Source organism: Arvicola amphibius, chromosome 9 (assembly GCF_903992535.2).
Source record: "Arvicola amphibius chromosome 9, mArvAmp1.2, whole genome shotgun sequence".
Taxonomy (NCBI): domain Eukaryota; kingdom Metazoa; phylum Chordata; class Mammalia; order Rodentia; family Cricetidae; genus Arvicola; species Arvicola amphibius.
Window position 1 is genome coordinate 57,107,829 of NC_052055.2, and position 24,890 is coordinate 57,132,718.

Below are 24,890 nucleotides of genomic sequence, written 5' to 3' on the forward strand. Positions count from 1 at the left end.
GGCGATGAAGGTCTGCCTTTTTTTTATTTTTTCCTTTTTAGGCGGGGTCTACTGTGTATCCTTGGCAGGCCTGGAACTCAAATCCGGTAGTGGTCGCCTTAGTGCTGGGATTAAGGGTATACGCTAGGCTTTAGAACGCTGACTTAAATATAATTTTATTTAGGTGGCAAGGCCTTTTCTCTTTCTTTACTTTTGCAGGGAAAGTGATATGCTTGCCAGTGCAGATTCCAAACGTTCAGTTAGGTCCCAAAGGTATGCCAGGCGCCAGAATGCCGGCCAGATCAATAGTTCTAGGAAACCCAAACTTTACGGAAAGATTACCAAGCGAAAGAGAACAAGAGGTAATTTGTGCGCTGGACTCACTCCTAGGTCCACTTTGTGGGGCTGTAAAAAGCAAGTTGGGCTGCTGTCTACCTCACCGTCCTGTCCACTCCAGGGCTTCTCTGTTCCCAGGCTTCTGTCGCTGCGTTCAACTCAGTTCTGATGTTCACACTCTCAAATCACAGATCTATGAATGGCCCCACTGTTTGTTTACCAAGAGCCCACCATACCCACCATTGGATGTCCATCTCAAAGATTTGGGGCTCTGGTTTTTGTCCTAGAGGCCTTTGGGACTTTTGTGTATGTATGTGTTTATATGTATGGATGTGAGTGAGGGGGCCTCGAGATGGCTCAGCAGGTAGAGGAGGCTGCTGCCAACACTGACAACCTAAATTTCATCCCTGGGACCCCATGGTAGATGAAAGGAGAGGACTCACCTGCAAGGTGTCCTCTGACGGCCCCAAACGGACCGAGGCACGTGCAGGAACAGTAAATAGTTTAGAAGTAGCCAAGTAGCCGAGGATCTGCTAATGGATGAACTAAAACTGCCTCTACAGTGTGGAAAGTTCCACCACCACGTGGAAAATCTCTAAATTCAGGCCTCTGGGTTATTAGACCAGTTCCAGGTCTAATGGCTTTTCCACCTAAGCAAGCTAATTAACCCCTCTTAGTCTGCCCTCCCTGCACTTGCCCCTCCAACTCCAGTGGAGACTGAATTTAGATCCTTGTGCTTATGCTGGGCAAGTACACTACCACCTAACTGTAGGCAGCCCTGCTTGATTTGTTCTTTTAATAAAATTGGCTAAATTGGTCTTGAACTTACTACATAGGCCAAGTAGGCAGGCATTGAGCTTGTGAGCTTCTGGGCTCAGCTTCCTACATGTTCTTTCATGCCTGTCAAGCTCATAATGTCTATAAAATATTTGTGGTATGCCGGGCAGTGGTGGTGCACCCCTTTAAATCCCAGCACTCAGGAGGTAGAGGCAGGCGGATCTCTGTGAGTTCGAGGCCAGCCTGGTCTACAAGAGCTAGTTCCAGGTTAGGGTCCAAAGTTACTAGAGAAACCCTGTTTCAAAAAATATTGTGGTATACTTCAGGGTATGCTGGTGCACCCCTTTAATCCCAACAGTCAAAAGGCAGGAAGATCTCTTGAGTTCAAAGCCAGCCTGTAGGTTTACACATGTCACAGTGTAAGACTAAAGGTCAGAGGACAAATTGAAGATGTTCTTTCTACCACGCAATCCAAAAATTGAACACAAGGTCGTCAGGCTTAGTGGCAAGCACCTTTTTACCCACTGAGCCATCTCAGTGATCCTCAAATAAAGTTTTTAAATAAAACTTGAGTTTTCACAAAGCGAGATAGGAATTAGCCAGCTTCAGTTGTCTCTACCCTTGCTCTGTGTTGTAAGATAGAAGAAACATTAAACATTTAAGGTCACTGCCCAGGGAGGAACACGCTTAGCAGAAGACTGGGAAGTCCAGCTAGGCAGATGGTCAGTCATTATTGTCCTTGTCCAAAAGAAGGAGACCCGAGTTCAACTCTCCAGCACCCATGCAAAAAAAACTGGGCACCACACCAGTAATCCCAGAGCTGGGGAGACAGAAAGAAGAATCCTAGGTTTGATGGCTGGATAGTCTAGGCAAATTGATGACCCTTTACATACAGTAAAAAGCCCTTTCTCAAGCAGCCCCCAGCGCCTGCATCTGCAGCAAACAGTGAACATCTCCAAAGCCTAGCTATATAAAGATAAAACCTGAGCCTTGCATAACATGTTCTGTTCAAGCTTGAAAAGCAAAACCTGGAAGTATCAGAACCAGGTACTCACAGTGGAATCTTAGGATTTCAGATTGGGAATTTAAAATAACTTGATAAATAGGCAGAGCAGAGAGGCAATCATCTTTAATCCCAGCACTTGGGAGGCAGAACAGGCGGATCTCTGAGTTTGAGGCCACTCTGGTCTACAGAGTGAGTTCCAGGACAACCAGGGCTACACAGTGAGATTAGGAAGAAGACAGGGGGCTGGAGAGATGGCTTAGTGGTTAAGAGCACTGGCTGTGCTTTCAAAGGACCTGAGTTCAACTCCCAGCACTCACATGGCAGCTCACAGATGTATATATAGCTCCGTTTCCAGGGGATCTGGTATCTTCATATAGAGATACATGCAGGCATAATAACAGTGCACATAAAAATAAATTTGACTGGGCGGTGGTGGCACACGCCTTTAAATCCCAGCACTCGGGAGGCAGAGGCAGGTGGATCTCTGTGAGTTTGAGGTCAGCTCTGGTCTACAGAGTGAGTTCCAGGACAAGCTCCAAAGCTATAGAGAAACCCTGTCTCAATAAATGAAGGAAGGAAGAAGGAAGGAAGGAAGGAAGGAAGGAAGGAAGGAAGGAAGGAAGGAAGGAAGGAAAGAAGAAAGGAAGGAAGGAAGGAAGGAAGGGAGACAAGAAGATAGCAGGTATTTGGAGGAGCTGAAGGGAAATGGAGGGATATATATGATCAAATTACACTGTATAAATGTATGAAATTTTCAAAGAATATTGTTTAGTTTTGGGTTTTTTTATGCCTTTATTTTTTTGGATTTTGAGGACAAGGTTTCTCTGTGTAACAGTTCTGACTGTCCTGGAACTTGATCTGTACACCAGGTTGGCATCGAACTCACAAATACCCATCTGCTTCTTCCTTCTGAGTTCTGGGATTAGAAACATGAGCCACCACAGTCTGGCAGAAATGCCTTTTTTAGAAGATAATCATACTTGATTCCTCAAGTTTCCTGAAATTATTTAGCCCACTCAATTCCAACTCCACAATGACCTATAACTTCTAAGCCTCACTGGACAAAGGAAATGTCAGTCAAGGTAATTCTTCAAGACATTACCATGGTTACTAGAACCCAGCTCTACAGAGTAGACATTCTGAAAAAGAGGCACTGAGATGGCTTTCTTCAACTTGCATCTATTAGGATATCAATATCCCCTTCGGAATAAAATGAAAGCCACAACTGAAGAAACAGGTAAGGAGAATCTAGTGTGGTGGGGCGGAGGGCCAAGCCTTCCCTCGTCACCTTCTAGTCATTTCCTTTCCTAGCCAGCACCCTAGAGATGTCACTGTAGTTAAATTACACAGCAGGGACAGAAGCCATTCGACTTGACTTTCTGTTACTTCATATTCTTATTAAGAAAAATACTTTGTTCAACCAAATAATCTAATCCATCTAGCCGGCATTGATTAACACCAACTAATCATGGGTCTGTGGTTTATGTTAGTGACTAAGGGCACAAAGATGAATAGAAGAAAGCCTCTACTACATTTATTAGTCAGAGCTTTCTAGAGTTAGAATGAATACATGTACATATATAAAGGGAATTTATTGGAATGACTAACAGGTTACAGTCCAACTAAAGCAACAATGGCTACCTGTGAATGGAAGTCCAAATAGCTGCTCAGTCCCACGAAGGTGGGTGTCTCAGCTGGTCTTCTGTGTATGCTGGAATCCTGAAGTAGGCAACAATGCCAGTAAAGGAATGGGCATATTGGAAAAGCGAGGGCAAGCAGACAAAGAACAGATGAACCCTTCCTTCTTCCAGTGCCCATATATAAGTTTCCAGTAGAAGGTGTGGCACAGGTTAAAGGTGTGTCTTCCTGCCTCAAGAACTGGATTAAATGCATGTGTTATCCAGCCTCAAAATCTGGACCAAAAGCCTGTGTCTTCCTGCCTCAGGATCCAGAACAAAGGTCTGTTGTCTTCTTGTCTCAAGACCCTTTTACAAATGTGCCCTCCATTTCTGGATTGTAGTTTATTACAGAAATAGTCAAACTGACAACCAAGAATAGCCATCACAACTATAGAGTAGCTGATAAGTAGTCATATAAAATTTGTAATATAGTATATGATTAAAGTAAATATGGACTGTTAACCTCAAAGGAGTAAATACATGATACTATCGGGTTTTAAAAACAAGCCGGGTGGTGATGGCACACGCCTTTAATCCCAGCACTCAGGAGACAGAGGCAGAGGCAGGCAGATCTCCATGAGTTTGATGCCAACCTAGTCTACAGAGTGAGTTCCAGGACAGGCCCCAAAGCTACAGAGAAACTCTGTCTTGAAAAACAAACAAAAACAACTAAACAAACAAAAACAATGAAGGAAGACTTAAGAGACATTCTCATAGGAAATGCCTCCAGAAACAAGTGTGAAAGTTGATTGAAGTTAATCAGGTAAATAAGAAGGGAATTAGCACTGAAAAGGAAATAGAGACTTAGATAAATATTAAGTAAATCCCAAGAACTTAGACACAATGAAGGGTAAAGTAGGTACTAGGAAGCAGACCTTGAAAACAAGGCCAAGGCCAGCTAATTGAGGATGCTACCGACCTTAAGAAGTATTTTAATTTTATAGAGAACCATTGAAAATTTTTAGTGTATATTTGATTGCATTATATTTACAATGCCTGTCAGGCCTCATAGATATGTTGCAAGATTTTTTTTATCACAATGTGAACCCCAAAACTGCATTACTTACTGGAAAAATATCTGTTTCTTAAAAAAAAAAATCTGTTTCTAGTTATGATGTGGCTCAGCCCTAGCACACACCTTTAATCCAAGAGCTTTCTGCTTGAATATTGTAAACAGGATCAAAGTCAATCAAAGTTCAAGTGCAGAGCAAGCAACCAGTTGACAGGAAGTGGACATAGGATTATGAAGAAAAAAACATAGAGAGCAAGAGGGAGTCAGGAGGATGGATAGAGAGATGCATGGGAAGTAGAAGGGAGGGACATCCAGTTTGAGGAGGGTAGTTGGAGACAGTGCAGGAGAAGGAAAAGGCTTCTGGGACATTGGCGGAGGAGGAAGATCAGTTGGGTGCTTTCTCTGCCTCTCTGAGCTAGCAGGCTTTCACTCCAGTGTCTGGCTCTTGAGTCTTTATTGCTAAAAACAAACAATTGAGATTTTGTTAAAAACAACATTTGGGCAGAGTAGTGGTGGTGCAGCCTTTAATCCTAGTGCTCAGGAAGAAGAGGCAGGTGGATCTCTATGAGTTCGAGGCCAGCCTGGTCTACAGAGCTAGTTCCAGTTCAGCTAGGACTGTTACACAGGTTTGCAGAGATACCCTGTCTCAAAAAAACCAATAAATAAATATAAATAAATAAATTTGGTGCCCTAACTCATGGCACAACCACACAGAGAAATTATGCCAGCTTGGACAAACTGAGAAGCCATCAGAGTTGGTAAGACACCTAGGTCGTCCTCAAGGAGAGAGTCAAATAATAATCAATGATTTAACTGAGGTTGACATAATACCAATTATAATTACTACCAATCTGGTAATTCATATTTTATCCTTAATAGCCATAGTGCTTTTTGTGCTAAATATGAAAAGTGGTTTGATAATTGTGCCAAATATGAAAAGTGGATTGACAAGATATAAGCCTTAGAAAGACTTATATGAAAATAAGAAAAATACTCAGACACAGACAGAGGAATTAGACTAAGCTATCACACCACTACATGATAAAACTGAAGAGGGACCACCCAATGTTGCTAGGAAACCAACTTTAGTTTATCCAGTTACTAGACAAGAATGACCAGCAGATGACAGCCCCCCCCCCCAAGGTTATGAAGAAGTTAAAAGGAATCCTATAGAAATGTTATCTTTGAAGAGATTTAAGAAAGCGGTCATTTCTTAGGATATTCATTCACCCCGTGTAAAGCAGATGTTAAATTCATGGGCAACTCAGAAGAGAACTATCCTCTAAGACCGGAAAGATTTGGCAACAGCAATATTGGAACCTGGTCCTAGTTACAACGGCAAACATGGTGGAAAGAGGAAGCTAGGGCCATTGAACAACAAAACACATAAACTTGGCACAAGCTAGAGTTATCTGGAAGGAGGAAACCTCAATTGAGAAAATGCCTCCATAAAATCTGTAGGACGTTTTCTTAATTAGTGACTGATGGGAGAGGGCCAGGCCCATTGGTGAGTGGTGCCACCCATGTGCTGGTGGTCCTGGATCCTATAAGAAAGCAGTCTGAGGGGCTGGAGAGATGGCTCAGAGGTTAAAAGCATTGCCTGCTCTTCCAAAGGTCCTGAGTTCAACTCCCAGCAACCACATGGTGGCTCACAACCATCTGTAATGGGTCTGGTACCCTCTTCTGGCCTGCAGGCATACACACAGACAGAATATTGTATACATAATAAATAAATATTTAAAAAAAACAGGCTGAGTAAGCCATGAGGAGCAAGCCAGAAAGCCTCAGCCTCACCCCTCCATGGCCTCTGCATCAGCTCCTGCCTCCAGGTTTCTGCTCTACTTGAGTTCCTAACCCAGTTTCCTGCAGTGATAGACTATGATATGAAAAGTATAAGTCAAATAAACCTTTTCCTCCCCAAGTTGCTTTGGTCGAGCCCAGGTTGCAGGAGGCAGAGGCAGGTGAACCTCTCTGAGTCCCAGCCCAGCCTGGTCTACAGAGCTAGTTCCAGGATAGCTAGGGCTGTTACACGGAGAAACCCTGTCTCAAAAGAAAAAAAAAGTTGCTTTGGTCATGTGGTATTTCTTCACAGCAATAGTGATCCTGGCGAGGAAAGTCCTCTGTGAGATGCTCCTGTTTATCCACTGTGGTGTGGGAGCATCAGAGGCCAGAGCTTTGTCCAAACTGGTGACCTAGACAGAATTTAAGGCTAGATGAAAGACTGAACTACAAATATATTATTCTTGCCCACTGCTTGCTTCCCCTAGCTTCAGTTTTATACATTCTGGGTACTCCTTTAAGATACAGACTATGCTGGGGGGGGGGGGGCTGGAGAGATGGCTTAACGGTTAAGAGCACTGGCTGCTCTTCCAGAGGATCTGAGTTCGATTCCCATGGTGGCTCACAACCATCTGTAATGAGATCTAGCGCCCTCTTCTGGCCTGCAGGTGTACATGCAGTGCACTTGTATGTAAAATATAAATTAAAAAAAAAGATACAGACTATGCTGGGAAGATGATCGACCGTGATAAAGTGTTTGTTGTGGAAACATGAGAACCTGAGTTTGAATCCTCAGCATCCACATAACATGGGGCAGAGCACAACTGTAAACCCAGCACTGAGGGATATGAAGACAGGCAGACCCGCAGGGCTCACTAGCCAGCCTGAACCAGAAGGGTGAGGTCCAGGTTCATTGAGAGAATGTTTCAAAACATTAAGGTGGGGGGAACTGGAGAGATGGCTCAGAGAGATGCTCTTGCAGAGGACCTGGTTCAATTCCCAGCACCCACATGGCAGCTAACAACCATCTGCAATTCCAGTCAGTCCAGCAGATCCAATACTCTCTCCTGGTCTCTGCAGGCACCAGACACACAAAAAAGTGCACAGACAAACATGCAGGTACAGCAATCATACACATAAAAATTAAATTTAAAAAATCAAGGTGGAGAGCAATAGAAGATATCTGAAGTTGGCCTCTGCCTCTCTCTCTCTCTCTCTCTCTCTCTCTCTCTCTCTCTCACACACACACACACACACACACACACACACACGAGTGCACATACATGCACACAGACATATGCGTGCCTATGCAATGCTCACACATAGACACACATATGAACATATGCACACACACTTTCATACATATGCATATAGCATGTACACACAGATATATGGACATATGAAATCAGGTGTGGTGGCTTATATATCTAATCCCAGAATTTAGGAGACTGGGCTGGAGGTCACAACCTCCAGCTTTGTAGCTTTTGTAGCTCAAGGCCAACCTGAGCTACAAAACAAAGCTTAGCCAACAGATTGACCCTGTCTCAAACACACAAAAAATATACAGACAGATGATTTCCACTTAGTAATTTTTTAGTTTTTATTCTATGGGTATGAGAGTTTTGACTATTTGTAAATTTGTATGCCAGAGGCCAGAAGAAAGCATTAGATCCTCTAGAATTGGAATTACAGACAGTTTTTAGCTACCACGCAGGTACTAGGAACTGAGCCCACGTCCTAACTAGCGTTTGATAAGTAACTATCAAACTATGTGCAGTTAGATTTCTAAACATAGAATGACTTTCTTCAAGCCCCATGCATAGTTTCTAAGGATGAAGAAGTCTAGGTTGGAAATCTTCAAGGGGTAGCTTTACCCCTCTAGTTTCCTGTTAGAAGCCTTTCTGAAACTTCTGGATTTCTGGTGTTCTGAAATACTGTAATGACGGAAACGTAATGCAGCTGGCTCTGCGTGCTTCGTGACAGACAGTCCCGGTTCATCCATCCTAGGAGTCCATGCTCTTCTTTCCTGAGGAATTTTGTTTCCTTTTTATTGTTTCCTCACTCCTACCTTTTCCAAGTTCTCATTTTCACGCTATGAAACTTCCTGAGTTGATCATCCAACTTATTAAACCTTTCAACATACTTTTATTATTACTTGCTCGCTAGGCTTCTTCAATATCATCTCCCAACTGTCAATGTTTCCTATCTATTACTGTGTAACAACTTACCTAAAACACAGACTTTAAACCAATCAACATGTCTTTCCCAGTTCCAGAGAGTCAGGGGCAGAGGCAGTTTAGCTGAAAGACTGCATCAGGGTTTCTCTTACAGCTGCAGACAGAATATCAGAAATAACAATCATGTGCGGACAGATTCTGGGCTGGACAGAGGAGCCATTGCTAAGATGTCTGGAGGCAAAAGCCTCTTTATCAATTAACAAGACAACTTAGTTTGTCTCCATATGAGTCACCCCATAGGCTGCCTACATGCTTCTATGGCAGCTAACTCTCTCTTGATGTGAGAGATGGATGGATGGATGGATGGATGGATGGATGGATGGATGGATGGACAGACGGGTGGGCGGGTGGGTAGGTGGGTGGATGGATGGATAGATAGACAGAAGATGATAAATAGATAGATAGTAGATAGATAGATAGATAGATAGATAGATAGATAGATAGATAGATGTATAGACGGATGGATGATAGACAGATAGACAGAGCAAACAAATGAATTTTTATGATCTAGTCTCAGAAATAATGGACACTTTTCTCTCTTCTAGTGTGCTGTTGTTTGGGTCTTAAATGTCCCTCTGACTTTCATTGTTTAAAGGCTTAGTTTTCTGGGTGGTACCATGTGGAGATGATTGAACCTTTGCAGTGACTAATAAAAGGTCTTGGGTCACTGGAAGTGCTCAAAGGGATTATGGGATCTCTGCTTCTTCCTCTTTTGCTCCTTAGCAACAAGGAAAGTGGTTTTGTACCACTGCCATAATGTATTTCCTCACTGAGAGGATACACAGTCAGAAGTCATGGACAAGAGCATCCAAATCTGAGAGCCAAAATGAAATCTTTTCTCTTTATAAGTCGATTATCTCAGGCATTTTATTCCAGCGGCAAAAAGTTAATTAACATAACTTCTCAGAAGAGAGTCACTGCACCAAGCCTCAAGGGAAGAGGAAGTAAATACACCTGTTTTTGTTTCGTTTTGTTTTGTTTTGTTTTTTCAAGACAAGATTTGTTTGTAGCTTTGGAGCCTGTCCTGGACCAGGCTGGCCTCAAACTCACAGAGATCTACCTGCCTCTACCTTCAGAGTGCTGGAGTTAAAGGTGTGTGCCACCACCGCCTGGCAGCAAACATACCTTTTAGTAGATAGAAGGCATCAGATCATCTTGACTTGGTCATTACTGTAGTTTCTGATTATCTAGGAGGTGGTGTCTCAAAATCTCTAGTGCAAGCCGGGCGGTGTCAAATTTGATGGTGTCAAATCCTACATATGCTGCTTTCCCCCCACACATACATAGAGTTCCCCTGCTATAAATTTCATTTTATAAGTTCACACAGTACGAGATTAATAATAACCAATAAGAATGAACACTTATAGCAATATGCTGTAATAGTTACTTAAGACTTTTCCGGGGGGGGGAGGGAGGTGTTCATGAAATAGCTTAGTCAGCAAATTGCTTGCCTTATGAACACAACGACCTGAGGTAAGGACCCAGTTTTCAAAAACAAACAAACTAACAAAGCCAGCTGCAGTGGTACGTTCTTGCAGTTCCAAACATGGGGAGGAGGAATGAGTTGGACCTCTGGAGTTTGTTAGCCAGCCAGCTAACCTAGTTGGTAAGCTGTAGGCCAACGAGAGACTTGAACTCAAAAGAGATGGGTTGGTGAGATACAGTTAAGAACACCAGCTGCTTTTCTTAGGACCGGGTTTCAAACCCCAGCACCCACACATGCCTGTAATTCCAGTCCCAGGAGTTCTGGCGCCCTCTCCTGGCCTCTGCAGTCACCGGCACATGTGTGGTACACATACCCCACACAGGCAAAACATCTGAGTAGCAGAATGAGAGGAGATGGAGAATGAAGGGGTAGATCAAGGGAACTGATGTGTATTTTAATTTTTCAAGAACCATTCCCCCCTCTGGTTTCCCTCTGTGTATACTTTTTTCTCCATACCTATGATTTAAAGTTATTTTTCCTGTTTCCAGTATTAGCTCTACTTTTCTGAGTTTTTTTGCCATGAGCTTATTGATGTCTGTGTTTTTCTCATTCATTAACTAATCTTCAAGTCACTGGCAATCTCCTCTCTCCATTCTGTTTAGGAGGGGACAGAAAAGAGGATGTGGGGGCTCAAGATAGCAACTTCTTTTTCTAGGAGTGGGTGGGTTTTGAGATAGGGTTTCTCTGTGTAGCTGTGGCTGTCCTGGAACTTCCTCTGTCTCACAGAGATCTGCCTGCCTCTGCCTCCCAAGTGCTAGGATTAAAAGCCTGAGCCACCATCATCCAGCTTCCTGACTGTAATCTCAATATTCAGGGGGCTGAGGGAGGCACAGGGTTATCACAAGACCCAGCTATATGCTGACTTCTACTCCATCCTAGATGACAAAATAAGATTCTTGTCTTGGGGCTGAAGAGATGGCTCAGCACTAAGAGCACTGGCTGCTCTTGCAGAGGACCCGGCTTGAATTCCCAGCACCCACATGGTGGTCCACAACCACTTATAGTTTCAGTCCCAGGGGAATCTGATGCCCTCTTCTGGCTTCTTGAAGCACTGGACACACAGGATGCCGAAACATACATTTAGGCAAAGCACCCAAACATGTAAAATAAAAAAGACTCTCACCAGGCATAGTGGTGGACTTTAATCCCAGCACTGAGGAGACAGAGCAGGCAGATATCTGTAAGTTTAAGGCAGTCTGATCTACATAGTGAGCTCCAGGACAGCCAGGGCTACATAGAAAGACCCTCTTTCAGAAACAAACAAACAAACAAACAAAAAAACAAAAAAGATGTCAACCAAAAACAGCAACAACAAAAAATTCTTAAATTCTATCTCTTTACCTGAAACATTTCTGTTTCTCTTCCCCCCTTCCTTCCTTTCTTCTTTCTTTTTGAGGCAAGGTCTTTTTGCTTTGTTTTGTTTTTTGAGACTAGGTTTCTCTGTGTATCTTTGGCTGTCCTAGCACTCACTCTGTAGACCAGGCTGGCCTTGAACTCACAGAGATCTGCTTGCTTCTGCCTCCCAAGTGCTAGGATTAAAGGTGTGCACCACCATGCCTGGCTTGAAGCAAGGTCCTAATATATATTTCTGGCTGCCCTAGAACTGACTATATGAACCAGGCTGGCTTCAAACTCTTGTCTTTGCCTCAGAAGTGCTAGGAAGGCCACTACACCCTGTCTATTTGCATTTCTTAAGAACAGCTATGCATAGCACAGACATTTTGCAAATTTTAGCATTCTTATAACATCTAATTATCTATAGTCCAATATTCCTGTTTTGCTGGTTGTCACATTAATGTCCTTTACAGCAGAAAGCCTCCTACAAGAGTCTAATTAAGGACTGAGTTCTCATTTGGCGAGCATGTCTCTTTGGTCTCTTTATGTTTCATGGCACATATTTCTGCACAATACCGTCAGGACATTTTGCAGAATGCTCTTTTTTTGTGTTTGTCTGATGTTTCTCATAATTAGATCTACTCTAAGCATTGGGGTGGTGTTGGGAAATATTTTTAAGGTGAGTTGCTTTTGTTTATGCTGCATTTGTTTAACCCTGTGAAGCTGTAATTCTTTTTTTTAAGATTTATTTATTTATTATGTACACAGTGTTCAGCCTCCATGTATGCCTGCAGGCCAGAAGAGGGCACCAGATCTCATTACAGATGGTTGTGAGCCACCATGTGGGTTGCTGGGAATTGAACTCAGGACCTCTGGAAGAGCAGTCAGTGCTCTTAACCTCTGAGCCATCTCTCCAGCCCTGGAGCTGTAATTCTTTACCTGTCTAAAACACCTGATGGTCTAATAAAGAACTGAACAGTCAATAGTAAATCAGGAGCAAGAATAGGTGGGGCTGGCAGTCAGAGAGGATAAATAGAAGGAGACCTGAGGAAGAGGAGGAGCAAGAGAACAAGAAGAGGCAGTCACCCAGCCACACAACAAGCCATGAAGAAAGAAGAAAAAAAAGGCATACAGAAATAGAGAAAGATAAAAGCCCAGAGGCAAAAGATAGCTGGGATAGTTTAAGTTAAGAAAAGCTAGCAACAAACAATCCAAGCTAAGGCCAGGCATTTATAACTAATAAGCCTCTGTGATTTATTTGGGAGCTGGGTGGGTGGTGGGTGCCCAAAGGAGCCCAAACCATAGCATAACAAGAAGTGGCATCAGAGCATCCAGTCGGGGGGCCGTTGATGTTATTTTATTCCATGACTACTGGTGTTAGCTTTGACCACTAAGGTGTGTAGTTTTGAACTATGTCAAGTCACTACTATCCTTTTGTGAGTGACAGTACTCTCTAGAATGATACTTAGCTATGGATTCCTTTGGGGATAGTACTGGGACCTCTCAAGTGCGCTCTTAGCAACATCTCTAGCCCTGGGATGATGCATGGAAGAAAAGGAGAAAAATGTAAAAAAATCTCTTGAATGAATGGGTGAACAGACAGATCTATCTATAAATTAAGAATAAAAGGGCTGGAGAGATGGCTCAGAGGTTAAGAGCACTGACTGCTCTTCCAGAAGTTCTGAGTTTAATTCCCAAAAACCACATAGTGGCTCACAACCATCTGTAATGAGATCTGGTGCCCTCTTCTGGCCAGCAAGCACACAGACAGACAAAACACATGTGTACATAATAATAAATAAATCTTAAAAAAAAAGAATAAAAAATGGGAGCCAGAAAGATGACCCATGAGGTAAAGGTGCTTGCCTCCAGGCCTCCCAATGAGTTTGATGCCTACAATCCACACAGTGGAAGGAGAGGACAGGCTCCCTGCATGGTCCTTTGGCCTCCACACATGTGCAAGCGTTGTTACTGTTACTGTCAGCTATTAATTTCTTACTATGCATACTCTATAAATTAAGCTTTAGTCCAGGTATGGACCTCCAGAGAAAGAAAGCATGGTGCATGCGGCACTGCCAGCAGATTCAGGCATCTACTGAGTCTTAGCGCAGACTTCCTCACGTAGAGAGGGACGAATATGCTTCTACCCAAGCAGCCGGACTGTTGTCCTGATCACCTGCACTGGCTCTTCAAGGTATTCTACAAGCTCAGATCAGCCACCTTCTGCCCTGGTCCCTCAGCCAGCCCTTCACTAGCAACAATGTAAGGGAATCTATTCATAGTTGTTCTTCTTCCCTAACAGGCTTACTACCGTGGTATATTTTTATCACAATTTTTTCTTTGAAGGATGGGTTTTTTCCTTTCTAGTGGGTGTGAGTGTATTAAACATTCAGCAAAGAAGAGCTTCCTCAATATTCCCTTGTTACAGTCACAAGGAAAACTCAGAGTTGACTCAGCCCATGTAATAAGATATTCTCCAATCCCTGGATCCTCCCTTTCTTTTCTTCCTGAAAAGAGATGGCTTTGGAGAGGTAGCTCATTGGTTAAGAGAATTGACTGCTCTTCCCGAGGACCTGGGTGTTCAGTTCCCAGCTCCCACATGGCCGCTCACAACTGTCTCTAACTCCAGTTCCAGGAAATCCCGATGTCTTCCTCTGGTCCCCCAGGGACATTGCATGGTTTTCATACACCGAGGTACACACATACATATAAAACAAAAATAATTTTTAAAAAATATACAAACTAGGGCTGGAGAGATGGCTCAGAGGTTAAAAGCACTGGCTGCTCTTCCAGAGGTCCTGAGTTCAATTCCTAGCCACCACATGGTGGCTCACAGCCACCTGTAATGAGATCTGGCGCCCTCTTGTGGTCTATTGGAATGCATGCTGACAGAACATTGTATCCATAATAAATAAATAAATAAATCTTTTTTTAAAAAATACAAACCAAAGAGGAAAGGGGGTGGGGAGTGGTCTTCTATCTATCATCTTTCACGGTACCGGAACAGTGTAGTGTGAAAGCTAACTCTGTGCAGGTTTGCAGCACTTCTGTTCCCTTCTGTTGTAGAGATTAAACAATGTGAGCCATGTGTGATGACTCATGCCTGTAATCCCAACACCTGGCAGGCAAGGCAGGAAGCCTGCCTCGGGTGAAAAGGGCAACTCAGGCTAAGCAGTGAGTTCGAGGACACATGGAACTTAATTATTTACATGTAGAATATAAACGGACTGAGGAAATGACTCGGTGGGTAAAGCGCTTGTAAGGAAAACCTAACGACCTGAGTTTCAGTTCCCCTGAACTCATACAAAAGTCTGGCGTAGTCTGTGAACACTCCTATTGCACAGAGACAGGAGAATCTGTGGCAGCACATGGTTCAGTCAGCCTGCGTATGCAGAGGTGAACGAGAGATGCCTTGTCTCTAACAAGGTGTAAGGCAAGAACTGACAGCCAACACACACACACACACAAACACACACAGTGCGCGTGCGAGAGGGGGGTGGAGGGAGGGAGAAGCTTTCCTAATCTTGCCTGCAATGTCCTCTCCTCATAATCCTCTAGGTTTCTTGATCTCTCAGAGCCGCCAGATTGGTGACAAGATACGTCAGGAGACAAGCTATGCCACCTTTATGCTCCAGCAGAGGGCGCTGCAGGTCTAGCTTTCCAAACAGGAGCATGTATGGCCCAGTTCAGCCAATGAACTTGGTCAGAGACTCGCTGCTTTTGTAACGTATAGAACAACTAACTGTATCGTGAAACCTATGCATACTTGTAACTGCTATGGGCCACTATATTTCAACCCCAGGAAACTAAATGGGGAGATGTTCACGCTACTCACAAGCAGTGTTAAAGCCTCCGGAGTAGGCCCGTTTCCACACTGACGGCTCTGTTTATCGACAGCAGATAGACCATTTTTCTACAGGGGTCTTTCCTCACTGCTCTTCCCCTGTCGGCTGCTCCAACTCACTGAGAGGGTGACCAAATCCCAGTCCTTGCTGTTTCCAATGCTGACTTTAGGAAATTACACCCTACATTCAGAAAAGCTCAGCAACCTTGGGCTCTCCCTCTGAATCAAGGCAATGATGTCATATCCCCTATCCAACTCAAGTCCGGTCCAGGTGAACAAACACACTTGCCGAAACCTCCCAACCAGCTGATATAAAGGGACTGATGCTTCCAGTCCAAGTTCTCCCTCTCTTCTGGAAGCCTCGACGGAGCTCTTTCAAGGAGTGGTTGTGTATGGTCAGAAAGAGTCAGGCCCCTGGGAACTACTCAGTTAAATTCATGTTTCTGCCACGCGTGGAGTTTGTGACCTCAGGCAAATGACTAAACTTCTCTGTCTCCTACTTTATAGTGCCGTGAGGAGTGCATTAGGATTAGCAGTCTTTATCTCCAGAAAATCCACTTTACCTAAGTAGTCTGAAGCACTGAGTCCCTTGCTCATGCCCCCCATCTGCTTTCCCCATACTCAGAATCAGCAGGCACTTCATTAAAGATGCAAAGGCAAAGAACTGGCCCCCATATGGCAAACATACCTTGAGGACTTGGTTTCCTGGGCTCATGTCCACTTCCTCCCAAAGCACAGATAAATTGCCTCGCATCAGGGAAGACAGTAAGTACAAGACAGCCCTCCGGACATACTTCAGCATTATCTTAATATGCCCAAGCCAATTTCAGGGATTTGAACTACCATTTGCTATGACCTTGTAGATGGCATCATTTGTTTATTTTTAATTTTATGTGCATTAGTGTTCTGCCTGTACATATGTCTGTGTGAGGGTGTCAGATCCCCTAGAAATGGAGTTACAGATAGTTGTGAGCTACCATGTGGGTGCTGGGAATTGAACCCAGGTCCTCTGGAAGAGTAGCTAGTGCTCTTAACTGATTAAGCCCCTTCACTTTTCAAATTAAAAAAAATATTTGTGTACATATATGTGGTCCATATGTATATGATGTGTATGTATGAATACATACATGTATGTATGAATGAGTATTCATGTACTCACATGGAAGTCAAAGGAGGACACTGGATGTCCTCTCTTTACCTTATTCCTTTGAGGCAGGGTGTCTTGCTGAACTTGGAGATCCCACTTTTTAACTAGGATTGCAGTCAGCAAGTATCAGTGGCCCCCATTTTTGTCCCCTCAGTGTTGGAGTTACAGGCATGCATGGGGCTACACCCAGCCCTTTTTGTGGGTGTGAAGATATGAACTCTGGTTCTCACGTGTTAGCACAGCAAGCTAGCTGGGCAGTGGTGGGGCACACTTTTAATCCTAGCACTCGGGAGTTTGAAGCCAGCCTGGGCTACAAGAGCTAGTCCTAGGACAGGCTCCAAAGCTACAGAGAAACCCTGTTTCGAAAAACAAAAAACAAAACAAAACAAAAAAAAGCACAACAAGCGAAGCTAACACTCATAACTGCTGGGCCAGCCAGGCATTTCAAGAGTATTAAGTCCAATCCCATAGCATTTTCTCTCATCCTGATCCTGTATGGTACATGGTATTACTGTTTGTAACCAGCATACTGAGACATCTGCAAACAATATGTTGGATACTGTCATTGTTATGACCCAAGAACCTGAAACCAACCCTTCATCTAGAAGCCAGGCTTCAAGGAGTCACTGAGTCTGTATTCTTCAGCTGGAAACACTGGAGCCAACCAGCCTCGGTTCCAACAGAGGCGCTGAGCCAAGGTGTGAATAGATAACTAGATCCTAGGACCATCCCTGGCTCACAGGACAGCGTATAGAACTGAAAACTCTGCATCATTAATTAGGATGAATCCCAGATCCACCCAAGTACTCTCGCATTCCCTAGGATGTCTTCAGGGTGCAGTCAAAGCATTAGATATGGCTGCATGGCAGCCCTAACTTCTGGCCCAGCTCTAAAAGAAGCTATTTGCAGTCGGTCCTATCTGTCACCCAAGCACCGTTCAGGACAGGCATCAACTAGCTGTGTGAAGAACCTGTTGATCACCTGCCAACAAGATGTTGATTCGGCTGCCCCATCCAGTGGAGTTTACTCGTCATGCCCTTTATTGAGAACCTTCCTCAGTGACCATGACACGCTTCTCACCCGCCCTTGTCACCCTTCATCTCAGGAACCTTATCAAACCTGGGCATGTAGCAGGGGAAGCTATGAGTTACCAAGAATATCTCCCAGTTTGACAAAACGAAAAATGGAAGAAACCAAGCCGAGGAGCAAGTGGCAAGCATCCAAGTGGGTGAGACTGTCGAGCAGACTCCAGACGTAGCTGCCGTCCATATGGGAAGCTGGGAGCCTGCTGCTTGGGCTCTTAGAAATAGCAGAACCTCGTCTGGTTGTATCGTAAGAACAGTCTGACGCCTAAGGACCAGACGGCGTTCTTGCTTGTCACCTGCGTTTAGAACCGTAATTTACTCTTAGCCCAGATCCCGACACCCACTAGAAATACGCTTGCTATTGCTCCTCAATCCACCACTATCTGTCCAGGACATATTGCTACTTTTACCTTGCCTAAAGCTGAACAACCAGCCCAAATAATACCATTTCCAGGAAGTGGCCTCTCATTGCTGGAACCTACGATTAAATACAGATAGCGCCAGCTCAGGCCAGGGTCCCAGAATGGCACTCCTGCAAAGCGTTCAGGAATGCCAACCCCTCTTACGTCTTTAGCTTCACAGAGGGCACACTTAAACTGCACCTCATTCTGGTGGTATCGTCTCAGTTTTGGAACGTTCAAGATTTCCTTTGGAGGACAGAAAGGAGAAGAGAGGATAGGGATGATGAACGAGTGAGGCCAAGGGAGAGAAAGGAGGGAAAAGGAACTGCACAACAGAAGTAGCGCCCTCTCCCTTGAGATGAGTCAGCCATCTTCAGCAGTCTCCAGAGAGAATGCTAAATACGGATCTAGTCCCTGACGAACACTAACAAGAAGGAAAAGTAAAAATCTGAGCGAGTGGGTGCGAGCTATGGCTCTGTAAAAACAGAACGGAGACACTTAGAATATGAGATGAAGAGACGAGATTTATTAGGGGCCTAGCTAGGGGACAAGGGGCCTAGTTCCTCTTTGTGCCTTGGGTGACAACGTGGGTGGGACAGCCAAAAAGAATCTTGGAGTTGTCCTAGACAACAGCCTTCTTCTCAGCCCCTGACCAAGCCATGCTTTTCTACATCTAAGCTGTCACAACCCACTCCTCTTCAAGGTTCTGAGGTGCAGGCACTCGCTACTGCATTGGAAATGGGGGCACTGCTGTTGCCAAGGACATAGTTCTGTGTGCCGCTGGGAGAAAGGAAATGCCCCGGTGACCAACACCAGCAAGCGCTCTTGCAACCTCGTCTTTGCCTCAAAGCATAAACGGTGCCTTAAATCCCAGGACTCAGGAGGCAGAAACAGGCAGAGCTCTGTGAGTTCAAGACCAGCCTCATCTACACAGCAAGTTCCATCCCAGCCAGGGCTACATAGTGAGATGCTGTCTCAAGAGAAAATTAAAATTTAGATGTGCTTAAGCCTTGCTTGCTTCGCCTAGCCTTGGAAGGCCAGGTGAGGAGGAGCCGGTCTTCTGTGATATGCAAGCTCTGCTTGATAAGAGCTCATTCCTGAACAGGACAGATACCGTTACTACACGACCTTCCCAGATCCCTCCTCCCATCCTTCTCCGCATCACCTAGCGCTCCAGGTTCCAGCTGACAGAAAGCGTCCTCATTCTCCAACACTTCTGAAGCATTTGCCATCCTGCAGCCTGAAGCACCTTCCTGATTCTGCTTAGGCCCAGCAATTACTTATCCACTAGGACTTAACAATAATTTCCCCTTTCAATCCATTTGAAGTTCTATAAGCATGTCAGTCTCAGGAGAGTCTACGCCCAGTTTAGAGACCATTTTTATTTTCACCTGTGCTAGTCCTAAATATCTTTCCAGAACCCTGAGGCTAGTGGGAAGCCAATCAAAATCTGGGAGTCAGAGAGGAGGGGTGAGGGATTCTTGTGAACGCTGAGTTCTTCCTCCTTCCCCTTTATCTCAGACTTGATAACTTGACTCCTGGGATGCTGAGTTGAATGTTAGGAGCTAGGAAAGATCCCTGCTATGTACCCTGTTGGCATGGAGACCAGGAAATCAAAGAATAAAGTAGCCCCATTTGCCAAGTACTCAAAATGAGCCTTCTCATTTCAGACCAGAAGGATGCAGGGTCCTCCAGGTTTCCACCGATTGTCTCAGAAGATGGTAATTACTCCGTACACTGGAATAGCCAAATGCGCTATCATGAAGCCGTACGAAAGGTGTTGTTAAAGACATGTGAGTACCTTGGCAAGGGAAACAAGAATGAGTCTGGGCACCTAGAGAATGACAAGGGTGTCACATGGTTATGGGGACAGAGGATGTTGTGCTGTTTTACATACTCCCAGAAATGTCATGACAAGGACACAAAAAACTCAAACAGTGAAAGAATTTGGCGTGTGATTGTCACACTGCACCGCTGAGGAGTAGAGCCAGCACCAGTAATTTGAACTGAGCTTAGACACCAAACAAGTTGGGTGACCTTGGGGACATTCCTTTGGCCATTGAACCTCTCCCAGCCACTTGAAAATGGGAGCTCTTTCACTTTGTCCAGAAAAGCAAGTAGGACAGACTCAATGCAAACAGTATGATGTGGGAACCTTCGGGAATTGTGATCTCTAAAGAAAGCCGTTCTTGGAGCTGGAGAGATGACCCCATGGTGAAGAGCGCTTGCTGCTCTTCCGCAGGACCAGAGTTCCGTTCCCAGCACCCACAGGGCTGCTCACAACTGCCTGGAATGCCAGCCCCAGGGGATCTGACACTCTCCTCTGGCCTCCACAGTCTCCCACATGTGGCAAACACTCCACAGACACACGTGCACACATGAAGCCATTCCTCAAGCTCTACCCAACCTCCTTCCCTCACGTTTCCCTCCTCATCTAGTCAGTTCCAGTTCTGCTTCATTAGAAGAAAGGTCACAATCCATATTCCATTAACTAACACTCTTACCGTGACAAGTGTACAGAAATGAGCAGATCACTGTACTAGAGGCTACAGAATGGCAACTCTGGATCTTTGGGGACTATCTTTTACAATTCCAGGACAGCTTGAAATTGCCTTGTATTGTCCGTGTATATTTATGTTCCAGTTGAGGCAGGGTACTACGATGTCACCACTAAGAGTCAGGGAATCTCTCCAGGACTCTGTAATTACTTGAAATTCATACCCCCCCTGGAAGTGGGGGTCAAAGCAGGGTCTTTCGATGCATTTCACTCCACCACTAGCTGTCATTACTCTTTCTCTGTATTTTTATTTTGAGATGGGCTTTCGCTAAATTGTTCAGGCTTGAACTTGTGATCCTCCTTCTTCAGCCTTCCAGGTAATGGAGATTAGAGGCCGGTACCACAGGTTAGGCCAAAATTAAAGTAAAAAACTTTAGAGATCAAAACAGGCAAGATAAGGAAAGGGGCATTTAAGTTATTTCTAATAGCAAAAACATAAAGTTTATTATTAACTAATAGAAAAAACAATTAGGTAAAAATGTAACATTTAGTCAATTAAGGATTTAAAAAATTCTCAAGACTATAGAGAAAAATCAGAAAATAATAGGCCATAATTCGATCTTAAAAATATGAAAATTGGCCTGGCAATGGTGACACATGGTTTTAATCCCAGCACTTGGGAGGCAAAGCCAGGCGAATCTCTGTGAGTTCAAGGCCAGCCTGGTCTACAAGAGCTAGTTCCATGACAGGCTCCAAAACTACAGAGAAACCTTGTCTCAGAAAAAAGAAAGTTGGAGGAGCAGAGGCAGGAAGATCTCTGTGAGTTTGAGGCCAGCCTAGTCTACATAGTAAGTTCCAGGACAACCAGGGTCATGTTTCAAAAACCAAAATAACTAAATAATTATAAAAACATCAGATGAAAAGCAATAGAGGAAGACACTGAACATTACCTCTGATCTCCACGTGCACAGACAGGAAGGAGTGAGCACACCTGCACACCATGCACACACAACTTCAGGAGATAGCTCAGTTTATATTGCAAGCATAAGGACCTGCATTTAATCCCCAACAGCTATGTAAAAAGCCAGGCACGGAAGTGTACACTCACGACTCCAGAGCTGTGGAGGGGACAGGTGTATCTCTGGGGGCCGGTTGGCTGCCCAGCCATCTTGGTCTAATCATTGAGCCCCAGGTTCTAGTGATGGACTTTTCTGGATAGCTCCTTGGGAACCTCTGCCCCCATATATACCTGTAGGTACACATGTACATATACACATGTAGCTGTTTAGGTGTACCTTCACACACACAGCTTCTACACCTGCACAGCTGCACCTTCACACACACACCTCCTGCACCTGCACAGCTGCACCTTCACACGTACGAACACCTTCTACACCTGCACAGCTGCACCTTCACACACACACACACCTTCTACACCTGCACAGCTGCACCTTCACACACACACACCTTCTATACCTGCACAGCTGCACCTTCACACACACACCTTCTACACCTGCACAGCTGCTCCTTCACACACACAAACCTTCCACCAAACTTTGAGCAACAGGAACTTGAAAACACCTATGTGTAGCATCTCAAAGTGGAGTGGTACTATTGGTTAGTTTCAGGGAATTCCCTGGAGTGAGCAAAGGAAAGCATTATTTCAGACAAGGGAAATGAAATGGGAGAGGACAATTCTGGTGGCGCACTCAGGAGGCAGAGGCAGGCGGATCTTTGTGAGTTCAAGGCCTGCCTGGTCTACAGAGTGAGTTCCAGGACAGCCAGGGCTGTTACATAGAGAAACCCTGTCTCAAAACACCAAAACTTCACCACTTGAGTCGGTAGACCTCTCTTGTACACTTTCTAATTGGCTGACTATTTATTTTCCATCTTGGCACATCTTAGAGACAGGTTTACTTAGCAGCAGGAAACACCAAGACTAAGTAAGCCATCTGACCAGGAAGTGTGTGAGATGCTGGAATCTGGAAGGGAGGTAGGGTGTAGTGAACACCTCCCCAGGACCTCTCGCACTGGTCACAGCAAGTTTCTGGACTGTGATTTTTATCCAGAGACAGAAAATACAAGGGAACCTGGTGAAATTCAATTACCTGCCTTTCTTTCAACTCAACCAGTCCCCAATCAGGTCTTTCGAGTCCCAGTGACCGACGCTCAGAACTTCAGCTTCTGGTGGACCGACCATTCAAGCGTGCGTCCAGAGAAAACCATACCATGGATCCGGACTCCACGTCACTGTCTTATTAAAAGCCCGATGACCAGGTTAGGCTGAGAAAGGTCAGGGTGGGGGGCCTGGAGAGGTTCTTTCTCCTCACAAAGAAACCTGTAGTTAAGTTCCACTTAAGAGCTGTGAATAAGCTGGGTGTAGTGATGCACACCTTTAATCCTAGCACTCAGGAGGCAAAGGCAAGTGAATCTCTGTGAGCTGGGAGTTCAAGCCCAGCCTGGTCTATATAGAGTTCCAGGAAAGCCAGAACTACATAGAGAGACCCTGTCTCAGAATCAGAGAATAGAAGGGGTTTGAGTCCTGTCAGGAAGAGTGGGCCTCAGATCCTGGGCAGTGTGGTCTCCACACAGTAGTTTGAGAACTGTCTGCTTTGTTTTATGGGTGAGATTCTGAGCAGGCACAGAATTGATGTCTTTAGCATTCCTGTGGGTTCCCAAAGTCTACTCCAACCAGCGTCCTCCTCGGCAGCTCTACTTCACCACCCCCGCCTATTCTGCACAAAGGCAGTCATGAGGACCATTGTTAAGGACGCTCCCTTCCCTTTAGCCTGACCTGGCTGAATCTCGAGACATTTTCTCTTTTCCAGATATATGGATCATTCTATTCTCAACGACAAAACCTTCACTCAGTATTGAGGAGGACACGCCTGCAGGACAAGATGAAAACTGGAGGGAGGGCAAGGAGGGGTCAGGGTGCCCAAGTCTTCAGATGGAGACAAGAAGGGGGAATCGAGGCGGTAGGGGGAACGAAATAAACAAACCGAACTAAAAGGCATTTCTTCGCACTGGGTGTGGGAGGCAGTGGAGTCATCCTACGGCCCTGACTCCTTAAAAGCAGGTATGTGAGATTCCTGACGAGGTCAGATCTTGGAATGAGAGGGGTGAGGGGACTGGAGCACTGAGAGAACAACCACAGAGGTCTTGACCCAGTGCATGACAGGGGTTGAAGTCAACATCTGGAAAGACACATCTAATGCATGATGGGGTCAGAGTCAACATCTGAGAAGACGCATCTAATGCATGAGGGGTCAGAGTCAACATCTGGGAAAACACATCTAATGCATGATGGGGTCAGAGTCAACATCTGGGAAGACGCATCTAATGCATGACAGGGGTTGGAGTCAACATCTGGGAAGACGCATCTAATGCATGACGGGGTCAGAGTCAACATCTGGGAAGACGCATCTAATGCATGACGGGGTCAGAGTCAACATCTGGGAAGACGCATCTAATGCATGATGGGGTCAGAGTCAACATCTGGGAAGACACATCTAATGCATGACAGGGGTTAGAGTAAACATCTGGGAAGATGCATCTAATGCATGACGGGGTCAGAGTCAACATCTGGGAAGACGCATCTAATGCATGACAGGGGTTGGAGTCAACATCTGGGAAGACGCATCTAATGCATGACGGGTTGGAGTCAACATCTGGGAAGACGCATCTAATGCATGACAGGGGTTGGAGTCAAAATCTGGGAAGACAAATCTAATGCATGACAGGGTCAGAATCAACATCTGGGAAGACACATCTAATGCATGATGGGGTCAGAGTCAACATCTGGGAAGACACATCTAATGCATGACGGGGTCAGAGTCAACATCTGGGAAGATACACTGTCCTCATGTGAAAAGCCTTAAGTGGCTATACTCTCTGAAGACATTGCAGCTTCATCCTGACAGGCAGAAAACCACAAGAAGTCATTAGTTCACAGATGAGAGAGGCCTAGGGATCCCAGGGATAAGACTTGGGTAGCTGTACCAAGCTTTATCACTTTTTTTTTGTTTTGTTTTTTCAAGACAGGGTTTCCCTGTAGTTTCTAGAGTCTGTCCTAGAATTAGCTCTTGTAGACCAGGCTGGCCTCGAACTCAGAGATTTGCCTGTCTCTGCCTCCCGAGTGCTGGGAGTGCTGGGAAGATGCATCTAATGCATGACAGGGATCAGAGTCAACATCTGGGAAGACGCATCTAATGCATGACGGGGTCAGAGTCAACATCTGGAAAGACGCATCTAATGCATGACTAAAGGTGTGCGCCACCACCGCCCGGC

At 44.9% G+C, this 24,890-nt stretch overlaps 1 protein-coding gene across 1 annotated transcript; it reads left to right on the forward strand.

The window, feature by feature from the left end:
- Window positions 1-3,256: 3,256 nt before the first annotated feature.
- On the forward strand, window positions 3,257-23,477 carry Tex49 (testis expressed 49). Its single transcript, XM_038341167.1, has 4 exons — window positions 3,257-3,335; window positions 19,774-19,896; window positions 22,733-22,877; window positions 23,429-23,477. Exons 1-4 carry the CDS (start codon window positions 3,257-3,259, stop codon window positions 23,475-23,477), a joined length of 396 nt encoding a protein of 131 aa, XP_038197095.1.
- Window positions 23,478-24,890: the final 1,413 nt, after the last annotated feature.

Bases quoted from the DNA above. Each gene is read 5' to 3' on its own strand.
- Tex49 (XM_038341167.1), top strand. From the start codon at position 3,257: ATGGCTTTCTTCAACTTGCATCTATTAGGATATCAATATCCCCTTCGG. The intron at 3,336-19,773 runs GTAAGGAGAATC...TTCTCATTTCAG, and splicing joins AGCCACAACTGAAGAAACAG to ACCAGAAGGATGCAGGGTCC. The intron at 22,878-23,428 runs GTTAGGCTGAGA...TCTCTTTTCCAG, and splicing joins ATTAAAAGCCCGATGACCAG to ATATATGGATCATTCTATTC.